Source organism: Mixophyes fleayi, chromosome 9 (assembly GCF_038048845.1).
Source record: "Mixophyes fleayi isolate aMixFle1 chromosome 9, aMixFle1.hap1, whole genome shotgun sequence".
Taxonomy (NCBI): domain Eukaryota; kingdom Metazoa; phylum Chordata; class Amphibia; order Anura; family Limnodynastidae; genus Mixophyes; species Mixophyes fleayi.
The window spans coordinates 121,951,214-121,968,097 of NC_134410.1; the positions used below are offsets into that span (position 1 = coordinate 121,951,214).

The window sequence follows — 16,884 nt, forward strand, 5'->3', positions numbered from 1 at the left end:
CTAGCCAACCTGTGTCTCTCCGGGTGTCGTGAAAATACAAGTCCCAAAATACCCTGCATGATATCGTCTGGCTATCTACTAGCAAATCAGGCTGGGGCTTGTAGTTTCACAACACCTGGAGGGCCGCAGGTTTGCCAGGCCTGGTTTAGGGCTTCTAGCAATGTAGCAGTTATCTTTGTAGCACTATAACATTTACAACAAAAAGCGGCCTCCGCCTGTATTGTAACTTCCTTCTGATTCCCTGACACAGGCCCACCCAGACCACACAATGGAAGCCTTGCCGTCTCCGGTAGAGGAGGACACCATAACACTACAAGTACACACTGAGTTCACTGTAGATCTATCCGTGAGGAAAGACATCACCTACCTGCAGTTACAGCAGCTTCTCAGACGCAAACTACAGCAGCAGGGGGAGCAGATGGACATCTGCCTCAGGTATGGACATAAGAGCGGCCATTTTATTGGAGCCTTCGAAGGCTTCTCAAAAAAAATAAACGTGTTCAATTTTCTGTCCTTGAGTTTTAGTCGATTTTTTTTTTTATTATTATTATTTTTTTATATTGTTTATTGGAATATTATAATGTTTCACTCTGTCTGTGGCAGTTGAAAGTGAATAGAAACGCGTGGGAGCAGTTTCCACCCCTATTAAATTCTCATTATTATCCAGACCATGGACATTTACAGCTCTGTCTGTCTATCAGTTACAGGGATATTAAAGGTAAACAATTAAACGTGGTGAAGGAAGACAGAGACCTTCAGGGAATGTGGGAACAAGCGCAAGACAAACGACTGATGCTGTGTTGTAAGGTGAGAGCTGTGGAAATATTCTGTAATATTTTACTGAAGATCTTTATTTCTATATACAGCGAGTACAAGTATTGTCTCACACTGTATATTGTTTTGCATATACACATATCTCTCTCTATTACTCCAACCCACTACTGGCCTAGTCTCTAGTACAGGCCTGGCCAATCTCTGGCTCTTCAGGTGCTGTGAAATTACAACTCCCAGCATGCCCTGCCAGCTATTGGCTGGCTATCTGCTGGTAGAGCATGCTGGGGCGTGTAGTTTTACAACACCTGGAGAGACAAAGGTTGGCTAGCCCTGCTCTAGTACATGCAAACACAGGGAGAACATACAAACTGCACACGGATGGGACCCTCAGCGGAGTGACACATAAGACCCCGGCAATGCTAACCACTGTGCCACCACGCTGCACCAATTAACAACTACTACTGTAATCTTCCTTTGTACTGCTCAGATCTCTCTCTGTATTACTTCTTACTAATTAAGTCACACAGTACATGTATTATGTCACACAGTATATGTATTATGTCACACAGTGTATGTATTATGTCACACAGTATATGTATTATGTCACACAGAATATGTATTATGTCACACAGTGTATGTATTATGTCACACAGTACATGTATTATGTCACACAGTGTATGTATTATGTCACACAGTGTATGTATTATGTCACACAGTACATGTATTATGTCACACAGTACATGTATTATGTCACACAGTGTATGTATTATGTCACACAGTATATGTATTATGTCACACAGTGTATGTATTATGTCACACAGTGTATGTATTGTGTCACACAGTACATGTATTATGTCACACAGTATATGTATTATGTCACACAGTGTATGTATTATGTCACACAGTATATGTATTATGTCACACAGTACATGTATTATGTCACACAGTACGTGTATTATGTCACACAGTGTATGTATTATGTCACACAGTACATGTATTATGTCACACAGTACATGTATTATGTCACACAGTGTATGTATTATGTCACACAGTATATGTATTATGTCACACAGTACATGTATTATGTCACACAGTACGTGTATTATGTCACACAGTGTATGTATTATGTCACACAGTACATGTATTATGTCACACAGTACATGTATTATGTCACACAGTATATGTATTGTGTCACACAGTACATGTATTATGTCACACAGTACGTGTATTATGTCACACAGTGTATGTATTATGTCACACAGTATATGTATTATGTCACACAGTACATGTATTATGTCACACAGTATATGTATTATGTCACACAGTGTATGTATTATGTCACACAGTGTATGTATTATGTCACACAGTATATGTATTATGTCACACAGTACATGTATTATGTCACACAGTACATGTATTATGTCACACAGTACGTGTATTATGTCACACAGTGTATGTATTGTGTCACACAGTACATGTATTATGTCACACAGTACATGTATTATGTCACACAGTATATGTATTATGTCACACAGTACATGTATTATGTCACACAGTACGTGTATTATGTCACACAGTGTATGTATTATGTCACACAGTACATGTATTATGTCACACAGTACATGTATTATGTCACACAGTACGTGTATTATGTCACACAGTGTATGTATTATGTCACACAGTGTATGTATTATGTCACACAGTACGTGTATTATGTCACACAGTGTGTGTATTATGTCACACAGTGTATGTATTATGTCACACAGTACATGTATTATGTCACACAGTATGTGTATTATGTCACACAGTACATGTATTATGTCACACAGTATATGTATTATGTCACACAGTGTATGTATTGTGTCACACAGTACATGTATTATGTCACACAGTACGTGTATTATGTCACACAGTACATGTATTATGTCACACAGTACATGTATTATGTCACACAGTGTATGTATTATGTCACACAGGACTATGTTCTGATATGTCTGGCATCTATGCCATGTATAACTCCTTGGGATTAAATGACCAGACTAAGACATATTGATCATCTCTATGTGCAGGACGCCTGTCACTGTGTGGGGAGACCCATCCTCTATCGCATGAGAGCCGTCTACACGTACCCAGCGGAAGGGCCAGAAGACCTGACCTTCAACCAGGGAGACATCATAGACATCCTCTCCGAAGGTAATAGTGTCCATGAATTACAGTGCAGTGAGATGCTCTGATCCTCACACATACTCACCTCCTCATTCCTACACTCCCTACCCTACCTCTCACTCCCACACATACTCACCTCCTCATTCCTACACTCCCTACCCTACCTCTCACTCCCACACATATTCACCTCCTCATTCCTACACTCCCCTACACTACCTCTCACTCCCACACATACTGACCTCCTCATTCCTACACTCCCCTACACTACCTCTCACTCCCACACATATTCACCTCCTCATTCCTACACTCCCCTACACTACCTCTCACTCCCACACATACTCACCTCCTCATTCCTACACTCCCCTACACTACCTCTCACTCCCACACATACTCACCTCCTCATTCCTACACTCCCCTACCCTACCTCTCACTCCCACACATATTCACCTCCTCATTCCTACACTCCCCTACACTACCTCTCACTCCCACACATACTGACCTCCTCATTCCTACACTCCCCTACCCTACCACTCACTCCCACACATATTCACCTCCTCATTCCTACACTCCCCTACACTACCTCTCACTCCCACACATACTCACCTCCTCATTCCTACACTCCCCTACACTACCTCTCACTCCCACACATACTCACCTCCTCATTCCTACACTTCCTACCCTACCTCTCGCTCCCACACACATTCACCTCCTCATTCCTACACTCCCTACCCTACCTCTCACTCCCACACATACTCACCTCCACATTCCTACACTCCCCTACACTACCTCTCACTCCCACACATATTCACCTCCTCATTCCTACACTCCCCTACACTACCACTCACTCCCACACATACTCACCTCCTCATTCCTACACTTCCTACCCTACCTCTCGCTCCCACACACATTCACCTCCTCATTCCTACACTCCCTACCCTACCTCTCACTCCCACACATACTCACCTCCTCATTCCTACACTCCCCTACACTACCTCTCACTCCCACACATATTCACCTCCTCATTCCTACACTCTCTACCCTACCTCTCACTCCCACACATACTCACCTCCTCATTCCTACACTCCCCTACACTACCTCTCACTCCCACACATACTCACCTCCTCATTCCTACACTCCCCTACACTACCTCTCACTCCCACACATATTCACCTCCTCATTCCTACACTCCCTACCCAACCTCTCACTCCCACACATACTCACCTCTTCATTCCTACACTCCCCTACACTACCACTCACTCCCACACATACTCACCTCCTCATTCCTACACTCCCCCACACTATCTCTCACTCCCACACATATTCACCTCCTCATACCTACACTCCCCTACACTACCTCTCACTCCCACACATACTCACCTCCTCATTCCTACACTCCCCTACACTACCTCTCACTCCCACACATACTCACCTCCTCATTCCTACACTTCCTACCCTACCTCTCGCTCCCACACACATTCACCTCCTCATTCCTACACTCCCTACCCTACCTCTCACTCCCACACATACTCACCTCCACATTCCTACACTCCCCTACACTACCTCTCACTCCCACACATATTCACCTCCTCATTCCTACACTCCCCTACACTACCACTCACTCCCACACATACTCACCTCCTCATTCCTACACTTCCTACCCTACCTCTCGCTCCCACACACATTCACCTCCTCATTCCTACACTCCCTACCCTACCTCTCACTCCCACACATACTCACCTCCTCATTCCTACACTCCCCTACACTACCTCTCACTCCCACACATATTCACCTCCTCATTCCTACACTCTCTACCCTACCTCTCACTCCCACACATACTCACCTCCTCATTCCTACACTCCCCTACACTACCACTCACTCCCACACATACTCACCTCCTCATTCCTACACTCCCCTACCCTACCTCTCACTCCCACACATATTCACCTCCTCATTCCTACACTCCCCTACCCTACCTCTCACTCCCACACATATTCACCTCCTCATTCCTACACTCCCTACCCTACCTCTTACTCCCACACATACTCGCCTCCTCATTCCTACACACCCCTACACTACCTTTCACTCCCACACATACTCGCCTCCTCATTCCTACACTCCCCTACACTACCTCTCACTCCCACACATACTCACCTCCTCATTCCTAAACTCCCCTACACTACCTCTCACTCCCACACATATTCACCTCCTCATTCCTACCGTCCCCTACACTACCACTCACTCCCACACATACTCACCTCCTCATTCCTACACTCTCCTACACTACCTCTCACTCCCACACATACTCACCTCCTCATTCCTACACTCCCCCACACTATCTCTCACTCCCACACATACTCAACTCCTCATTCCTACACTCCCCTGCACTACCTCTCACTCCCACACATATTCACCTCCTCATTCCTACACTCCCTACCCTACCTCTCACTCCCACACATACTCACCTCCTCATTCCTACACTCCCCCACACTATCTCTCACTCCCACACATATTCACCTCCTCATACCTACACTCCCTACCCTACCTCTCACTCCCACACATTCTCACCTCCTCATTCCTACACTCCCCTACACTACCTCTTACTCCCACATATATTCACCTCCTCATTCCTACACTCCCCTACACTACCACTCACTCCCACACATACTCACCTACTCATTCCTACACTCTTCTACACTACCACTCACTCCCACACATACTCACCTCCTCATTCCTACACTGTCCTACACTACCACTCACTCCCACACATACTTACCTCCTCATTCCTTCACTCCCCTACCCTACCTCTCACTCCCACACATATTCACCTCCTCATTCCTACACTCCCTACCCTACCTCTCACTCCCACACATACTCACCTCCTCATTCCTACACACCCCTACACTACCTTTCACTCCCACACATACTCACCTCCTCATTCCTACACTCCCCTACACTACCTCTCACTCCCACACATACTCACCTCCTCATTCCTACACTCCCCTACACTACCTCTCACTCCCACACATATTCACCTCCTCATTCCTACCCTCCCCTACACTACCTCTCACTCCCACACATACTCACCTCCTCATTCCTACACTCCCCTACACTACCTCTCACTCCCACACATACTCACCTCCTCATTCCTACACTCCCCTACACTACCTCTCACTCCCACACATACTCACCTCCTCATTCCTACACTCCCCTACCCTACCTCTCACTCCCACACATACTCACCTCCTCATTCCTACACACCCCTACACTACCTTTCACTCCCACACATACTCACCTCCTCATTCCTACACTCCCCTACACTACCTCTCACTCCCACACATACTCACCTCCTCATTCCTACACTCCCCTACACTACCTCTTACTCCCACATATATTCACCTCCTCATTCCTACACTCCCTACCCTACCTCTCACTCCCACACATACTGACCTCCTCATTCCTACACTCCCCTTTCCTACCTCTCACTCCCACACATACTCACCTCCTCATTACTACACTCCCCTACACTACCTCTCACTTCCACACATACTCACCTCCTCATTCCTACACTCCCCTACACTACCTCTCACTCCCACACATATTCACCTCCTCATTCCTACACTCCCCTACACTATCTTTCACTCCCACACATACTCACCTCCTCATTCCTACACTCCCTACCCTACCTCTCACTCCCACATATACTCACCTCCTCATTCCTACACTCCCCTACACTATCTTTCACTCCCACACATACTCACCTCCTCATTCCTACACTCCCTACCCTACCTCTCACTCCCACACATACTCACCTCCTCATTCCTACACTCCCTACCCTACCTCTCACTCCCACACATACTCACCTCCTCATTCCTACACTCCCCTACACTATCTTTCACTCCCACACATACTCACCTCCTCATTCCTACACTCCCTACCCTACCTCTCACTCCCACACATACTCACCTCCTCATTCCTACACTCCCTACCCTACCTCTCACTCCCACACATACTCACCTCCTCATTCCTACACTCCCCTAACCTACCTCTCACTCCCACACATACTCACCTCCTCATTCCTACACTCCCCTACACTAACACTCACTCCCACACACATTCACCTCCTCATTCCTACACTCCCTACCCTACCTCTCACTCCCACACATACTCACCTCCTCATTCCTACACTCCCTACCCTACCTCTCACTCCCACACATACTCACCTCCTCATTCCTACACTCCCCTACCCTACCTCTCACTCCCACACATACTCACCTCCTCATTCCTACACTCCCCTACACTACCACTCACTCCCACACACATTCACCTCCTCATTCCTACACTACTACTCACTCCCACACATACTCACCTCCTCATTCCTACACTCCCTACCCTACCTCTCACTCCCACACATACTCACCTCCTCATTCCTACACTCCCCTACCCTACCTCTCACTCCCACACATACTCACCTCCTCATTCCTACACTCCCCTACACTACCTTTCACTCCCACACATACTCACCTCCTCATTCCTACACTCCCCTACCCTACCTCTCACTCCCACACATACTCACCTCCTCATTCCTACACTCCCCTACACTAACACTCACTCCCACACACATTCACCTCCTCATTCCTACACTCCCTACCCTACCTCTCACTCCCACACATACTCACCTCCTCATTCCTACACTCCCTACCCTACCTCTCACTCCCACACATACTCACCTCCTCATTCCTACACTCCCCTACCCTACCTCTCACTCCCACACATACTCACCTCCTCATTCCTACACTCCCCTACACTACCACTCACTCCCACACACATTCACCTCCTCATTCCTAAACTACCACTCACTCCCACACATACTCACCTCCTCATTCCTACACTCCCCTACACTACCTTTCACTCCCACACATACTCACCTCCTCATTCCTACACTCCCCTTCCTTACCTCTCACTCCCACACATACTCACCTCCTCATTCCTACACTCCCCTACACTACCTCTCATTCCCACACATACTCACCTCCTCACTCCTACACTCCCCTACCCTACCTCTCACTCCCACACATATTCACCTCCTCATTCCTACACTCCCTACCCTACCTCTAACTCCCACACATACTCACCTCCTCATTACTACACTGTCCTACACTACCACTCACTCCCACACATACTCATCTCCTCATTCCTACACTCCCCTACCCTACCTCTCACTCCCACACATATTCACCTCCTCATTCCTACACTCCCTACCCTACCTCTCACTCCCACACATACTCACCTCCTCATTCCTACACTCCCCTACACTACCTCTCACTCCCACACATACTGACCTCCTCATTCCTACACTCCCCTACACTAACACTCACTCCCACACACATTCACCTCCTCATTCCTACACTCCCTACCCTACCTCTCACTCCCACACATACTCACCTCCTCATTCCTACACTCCCTACCCTACCTCTCACTCCCACACATACTCACCTCCTCATTCCTACACTCCCTACCCTACCTCTAACTCCCACACATACTCACCTCCTCATTACTACACTGTCCTACACTACCACTCACTCCCACACATACTCATCTCCTCATTCCTACACTCCCCTACCCTACCTCTCACTCCCACACATATTCACCTCCTCATTCCTACACTCCCTACCCTACCTCTCACTCCCACACATACTCACCTCCTCATTCCTACACTCCCCTAACCTACCTCTCACTCCCACACATACTCACCTCCTCATTCCTACACTCCCCTACACTAACACTCACTCCCACACACATTCACCTCCTCATTCCTACACTCCCTACCCTACCTCTCACTCCCACACATACTCACCTCCTCATTCCTACACTCCCTACCCTACCTCTCACTCCCACACATACTCACCTCCTCATTCCTACACTCCCCTACCCTACCTCTCACTCCCACACATACTCACCTCCTCATTCCTACACTCCCCTACACTACCACTCACTCCCACACACATTCACCTCCTCATTCCTACACTACTACTCACTCCCACACATACTCACCTCCTCATTCCTACACTCCCTACCCTACCTCTCACTCCCACACATACTCACCTCCTCATTCCTACACTCCCCTACCCTACCTCTCACTCCCACACATACTCACCTCCTCATTCCTACACTCCCCTACACTACCTTTCACTCCCACACATACTCACCTCCTCATTCCTACACTCCCCTACCCTACCTCTCACTCCCACACATACTCACCTCCTCATTCCTACACTCCCCTACACTAACACTCACTCCCACACACATTCACCTCCTCATTCCTACACTCCCTACCCTACCTCTCACTCCCACACATACTCACCTCCTCATTCCTACACTCCCTACCCTACCTCTCACTCCCACACATACTCACCTCCTCATTCCTACACTCCCCTACCCTACCTCTCACTCCCACACATACTCACCTCCTCATTCCTACACTCCCCTACACTACCACTCACTCCCACACACATTCACCTCCTCATTCCTAAACTACCACTCACTCCCACACATACTCACCTCCTCATTCCTACACTCCCCTACACTACCTTTCACTCCCACACATACTCACCTCCTCATTCCTACACTCCCCTTCCTTACCTCTCACTCCCACACATACTCACCTCCTCATTCCTACACTCCCCTACACTACCTCTCATTCCCACACATACTCACCTCCTCACTCCTACACTCCCCTACCCTACCTCTCACTCCCACACATATTCACCTCCTCATTCCTACACTCCCTACCCTACCTCTAACTCCCACACATACTCACCTCCTCATTACTACACTGTCCTACACTACCACTCACTCCCACACATACTCATCTCCTCATTCCTACACTCCCCTACCCTACCTCTCACTCCCACACATATTCACCTCCTCATTCCTACACTCCCTACCCTACCTCTCACTCCCACACATACTCACCTCCTCATTCCTACACTCCCCTACACTACCTCTCACTCCCACACATACTGACCTCCTCATTCCTACACTCCCCTACACTACCTCTCACTCCCACACATATTCACCTCCTCATTCCTACACTCCCCTACACTACCACTCACTCCCACACATACTCACCTCCTCATTCCTACACTGTCCTACACTACCACTCACTCCCACACATACTCACCTCCTCATTCCTACACTCCCCTACACTACCACTCACTCCCACACATACTCACCTCCTCATTCCTACACTCCCCTACACTACCTCTCACTCCCACACATACTCACCTCCTCATTCCTACACTCCCCTGCACTACCTCTCACTCCCACACATACTCACCTCCTCATTCCTACACTCCCCTACACTACCACTCTCTCCCACACACATTCACCATCTCATTCCTACACTACTACTCACTCCCACACATACTCACCTCCTCATTCCTACACTCCCTACCCTACCTCTCACTCCCACACATACTCACCTCCTCATTCCTACACTCCCCTACACTACCTTTCACTCCCACATATACTCACCTCCTCATTCCTACACTCCCCTACACTACCACTCACTCCCACACATACTCACCTCCTCATTCCTACACTCCCCTTCCCTACCTCTCACTCCCACACATACTCACCTCCTCATTCCTACACTCCCCTACACTGCCTCTCATTCCCACACATACTCACCTCCTCACTCCCACACATATTCACCTCCTCATTCCTACACTCCCTACCCTACCTCTAACTCCCACACATACTCACCTCCTCATTCCTACACTGTCCTACACTACCACTCACTCCCACACATACTCACCTCCTCATTCCTACACTCCCCTACCCTACCTCTCACTCCCACACATATTCACCTCCTCATTCCTACACTCCCCACCCTACCTCTCACTCCCACACATACTCACCTCCTCATTCCTACACTCCCCTACACTACCTCTCACTCCCACACATACTCACCTCCTCATTCCTACACTCCCCTACACTACCTTTCACTCCCACATATACTCACCTCCTCATTCCTACACTCCCCTACACTACCACTCACTCCCACACATACTCACCTCCTCATTCCTACACTCCCCTTCCCTACCTCTCACTCCCACACATACTCACCTCCTCATTCCTACACTCCCCTACACTGCCTCTCATTCCCACACATACTCACCTCCTCACTCCCACACATATTCACCTCCTCATTCCTACACTCCCTACCCTACCTCTAACTCCCACACATACTCACCTCCTCATTCCTACACTGTCCTACACTACCACTCACTCCCACACATACTCACCTCCTCATTCCTACACTGTCCTACACTACCACTCACTCCCACACATACTCACCTCCTCATTCCTACACTCCCCTACACTATCTTTCACTCCCACACATTCTCACCTCCTCATTCCTACACTCCCTATCCTACCTCTCACTCCTACACATACTCACCTCCTCATTCCTACACTCCCTACCCTACCTCTCACTCCCACACATACTCACCTCCTCATTCCTACACTCCCCTACCCTACCTCTCACTCCCACACATACTCACCTCCTCATTCCTACACTCTCCTACCCTACCTCTCACTCCCACACATACTCACCTCCTCATTCCTACACTCCCCTACACTACCTTTCTCTCCCACACATACTCACCTCCTCATTCCTACACTCCCCTATCCTACCTCTCACTCCCACACATACTCACCTCCTCATTCCTACACTCCCCTACACTACCACTCACTCCCACACATACTCACCTCCTCATTCCTACACTCCACTACACTACCTTTCACTCCCACACATACTCACCTCCTCATTCCTACACTCCCCTTCCCTACCTCTCACTCCCACACATTCTCACCTCCTCATTCCTACACTCCCCTACACTACCTCTCATTCCCACACATACTCACCTCCTCATTCCTACACCCCCCTACACTACCTTTTACTCCCACACATACTCACCTTCTCATTCCTACACTCCCCTACCCTACCTCTCACTCCCACACATACTCACCTCCTCATTCCTACACTCCCCTACACTACCTCTCACTTCCACACATACTCACCTCCTCATTCCTACACTCCCCTACACTACCTCTCACTCCCACACATACTCACCTCCTCATTCCTACACTCCCCTACACTAACACTCACTCCCACACACATTCACCTCCTCATTCCTACACTGTCCTACACTACCACTCACTCCCACACATATTCACCTCCTCATTCCTACACTCCCTACCCTACCTCTCACTCCCACACATACTCACCTCCTCATTCCTACACTCCCCTACACTACCTCTCACTCCCACACATACTCACCTCCTCATTCCTACACTCCCCTACACTACCTCTCACTCCCACACATATTCACCTCCTCATTCCTACACTCCCCTACACTACCACTCACTCCCACACATACTCACCTCCTCATTCCTACACTGTCCTACACTACCACTCACTCCCACACATACTCACCTCCTCATTCCTACACTCCCCTACACTACCACTCACTCCCACACATACTCACCTCCTCATTCCTACACTCCCCTACACTACCTCTCACTCCCACACATACTCACCTCCTCATTCCTACACTCCCCTGCACTACCTCTCACTCCCACACATACTCACCTCCTCATTCCTACACTCCCCTGCACTACCTCTCACTCCCACACATACTCACCTCCTCATTCCTACACTCCCCTACACTACCACTCTCTCCCACACACATTCACCTCCTCATTCCTACACTACTACTCACTCCCACACATACTCACCTCCTCATTCCTACACTCCCTACCCTACCTCTCACTCCCACACATACTCACCTCCTCATTCCTACACTCCCCTACACTACCTTTCACTCCCACATATACTCACCTCCTCATTCCTACACTCCCCTACACTACCACTCACTCCATACACATACTCCCCTTCCCTACCTCTCACTCCCACACATACTCACCTCCTCATTTCTACACTCCCCTACACTGCCTCTCATTCCCACACATACTCACCTCCTCACTCCTACACTCCCCTACCCTACCTCTCACTCCCACACATATTCACCTCCTCATTCCTACACTCCCTACCCTACCTCTAACTCCCACACATACTCACCTCCTCATTCCTACACTGTCCTACACTACCACTCACTCCCACACATACTCACCTCCTCATTCCTACACTCCCCTACCCTACCTCTCACTCCCACACATATTCACCTCCTCATTCCTACACTCCCTACCCTACCTCTCACTCCCACACATACTCACCTCCTCATTCCTACACTCCCCTACACTACCTCTCACTCCCACACATACTCACCTCCTCATTCCTACACTCCCCTACACTACCTCTCACTCCCACACATATTCACCTCCTCATTCCTACACTCCCCTACACTACCACTCACTCCCACACATACTCACCTCCTCATTCCTACACTCCCCTACACTACCTCTCACTCCCACTCATATTCACCTCCTCATTCCTACACTCCCCTACACTATCTTTCACTCCCACACATACTCACCTCCTCATTCCTACACTCCCTATCCTACCTCTCACTCCCACACATACTCACCTCCTCATTCCTACACTCCCTACCCTACCTCTCACTCCCACACATACTCACCTCCTCATTCCTACACTCCCGTACCCTACCTCTCACTCCCACACATACTCACCTCCTCATTCCTACACTCTCCTACCCTACCTCTCACTCCCACACATACTCACCTCCTCATTCCTACACTCCCCTACACTACCTTTCACTCCCACACATACTCACCTCCTCATTCCTACACTCCCCTACCCTACCTCTCACTCCCACACATACTCACCTCCTCATTCCTACACTCCCCTACACTACCACTCACTCCCACACATACTCACCTCCTCATTCCCACACTCCACTACACTACCTTTCACTCCCACACATACTCACCTCCTCATTCCTACACTCCCCTTCCCTACCTCTCACTCCCACACATACTCACCTCCTCATTCCTACACTCCCCTACACTACCTCTCATTCCCACACATACTCACCTCCTCATTCCTACACCCCCCTACACTACCTTTTACTCCCACACATACTCACCTTCTCATTCCTACACTCCCCTACCCTACCTCTCACTCCCACACATACTCACCTCCTCATTCCTACACTCCCCTACACTACCTCTCACTTCCACACATACTCACCTCCTCATTCCTACACTCCCCTACACTACCTCTCACTCCCACACATACTCACCTCCTCATTCCTACACTCCCCTACACTACCTCTCACTCCCACACATACTCACCTCCTCATTCCTACACACCCCTACACTACCACTCACTCCCACACATACTCACCTCCTCATTCCTACACTCCCCTACACTACCTCTCACTCCCACACATACTCACCTCCTCATTCCTACACACCCCTACACTACCACTCACTCCCACACATACTCATCTCCTCATTCCTACACACCCCTACACTACCACTCACTCCCACACATACTCACCTCCTCATTCCTACACTCCCTACGCTACCTCTCACTCCCACACATACTCACCTCCTCATTCCTACACTCCCTACCTTACCACTCACTCCCACACATACTCACCTCCTCATTCCTACACTACCTCTCACTCCCACACATACTCACCTCCTCATTCCTACACTCCTCTACACTACCTCTCATTCCCACACATACCCACCTCCTCATTCCTACACTCCCCTACACTACCTCTCACTCCCACACATACTCACCTCCTCATTCCTACACACCCCTACACTACCACTCACTCCCACACATACTCATCTCCTCATTCCTACACACCCCTACACTACCACTCACTCCCACACATACTCATCTCCTCATTCCTACACACCCCTACACTACCACTCACTCCCACACATACTCATCTCCTCATTCCTACACACCCCTACACTACCACTCACTCCCACACATACTCATCTCCTCATTCCTACACTACCTCTCACTCACACTTCTTGCTCACCTCGCACACTCTCACATTCATACACTGACCTCTTCCAATTCTGCCCCCTTTAACTATGTTATCGTCCTCCTGACAGTGAATGAAGAGTGGTCGGAAGGTCACTGTAACGGAAGTATTGGGATATTTCCTAAGTGTTTTGCTACAAACCTCAGTGAACGGGATCCACCCGGAACATAGAGGAACCTCCACCTGACAATATACATTTATATACAGTTCATTGTTAATGAAGAGATGGCAGACACTGTCAGGATCTTCTGTACTAAGGGCCTGATTCATGTTCGGACAGGAGAAGTAGGGGCAGATGAACATTGTACAGTAAGAGTGGGTGAGGGCGATCCAACGCAGATGCGGCCAATTCGAGTCCTGGGGTTCTCTATAGTATGTTTATTTTATCCATATCATTTGCACCAGCTACAGGTCAGGTACTGATAGTGATGATACAACAAGTAACCTATAGGTAGAGCGGACTTACACCCAGATTCAAATGGAAAACGTTGTCTTGAGATATGTTTGTGTGCAAGATACGTCCGAATGTTCATCAGACCCTAAGGGCTAGATTTACTAAGCTGCGGGTTTGAAAAAGTGGGGATGTTGCCTATAGCAACCAATCAGATTCTAGCTTTCATTTATTTAGTACCTTCTACAAAATGATAGCTAGAATCTGATTGGTTGCTATAGGCAACATCCCCACTTTTTCAAACCCGCAGCTTAGTAAATCTAGCCCTAAGTGTTTAACCTTATAAAGCATTTTGTACATTGAATTTCCGTCCTACATTTAACTTATTACACAGACCAGACATTCAGACCCTTCGCAGACTAAGATTTCAAACATGCCTTAGAAGCCATCTGTTTACATGGTCACACACAGGCCAATGACTGTCCAATTCACCCAAAATGTAGCGGATTGATCTCTACCTGCGGAATTGGGGCCAATAGAAGTAATCTGCCGTCTTGTGTATTATGAACACGCCCCATAACGATCCTATTGATGTCGATAAGACCATTTTGGGCATCGCAGTCACTTTCTGGCCAGATGCTCAGTCTCTGCTACAATAACCCAACATATATAGGCAGCCAGGGGCTGGCAGGGCTAGGGGGGCATATGCCCCCCGGGCGGGTTCCATAAGGGGCTACCTTGGGCTGGGTCACTAGGCTACCTGCATTTATTTTCCTTTAAAACGTTCCTAATAGGCTACTGAGCGAAGTCTCGCCCACCGGGCAACAGTTTGCCACCTAGTCCCTGTAGACAGCATTATGCAATTACATTTTATGTTTTTTTTATTTTTTTATTAAATAGGTTTATTTATTAAAGTAGAGGTGCTGGCATAGATCAATGTACAGTTTATACAGCTGGCAGCCCTGGGGTAAACTGGGGTTCCTGTTTTCGATTAAAGGAGATTAAAGTAAAGTCATTATTAAGGACTGTTACAATGTGACAACCGTGCTTACTGTTCACATGATAACGTTGTTGGACTGCTACAAGGAACTTTGTTATATCCTGCGCTAATTCCTATCAACTATGTTGACTTTGCTATCAATAAAGTTCATTTTAAACCAGAAAAGGTATTTACAACTGGAGGCTACTGGGTTTTGCATAACTGGATTTCCTTCATGACCTGACATTGTGTATTTTACATGGTATTACAGACAAGAATAAGGGATACCTGCAAACATTCCCAATTTACTGGGAAAAAAAATCATCATGACATACCTGGCCACGCCTGTATTCTGTATTGGCCACTCCCCTGTTTTGCATTAGCCACACCTGTGTTCCACCTTTACCATAAACTGCCCAATCACACTCCCGGGCTTTCCTGGACAATCCCCTGTGTGCTGTAGGCCACTCCCCCTTTGCCCATGGCATTTAATAAAGAAAAAAGGTTGGATGCACGAATTTTGC

At 48.2% G+C, this 16,884-nt stretch overlaps 1 protein-coding gene across 3 annotated transcripts in view; it reads left to right on the forward strand.

The window, feature by feature from the left end:
* NOXA1 (NADPH oxidase activator 1) overlaps nucleotides 1–16,557 on the forward strand; it is a 192,403-nt gene extending 175,846 nt beyond the window's left edge. For all 3 annotated transcript variants that reach the window (XM_075185411.1, XM_075185412.1, XM_075185413.1), the window contains 4 exons: nucleotides 251–435; nucleotides 702–807; nucleotides 2,844–2,967; nucleotides 15,061–16,557. In XM_075185411.1, coding sequence (XP_075041512.1) covers nucleotides 251–435; nucleotides 702–807; nucleotides 2,844–2,967; nucleotides 15,061–15,161 — 516 coding nt within the window. In that variant the 3' untranslated portion in view covers nucleotides 15,162–16,557. The remainder of the gene's footprint in view (nucleotides 1–250; nucleotides 436–701; nucleotides 808–2,843; nucleotides 2,968–15,060) is intronic.
* Nucleotides 16,558–16,884: the final 327 nt, after the last annotated feature.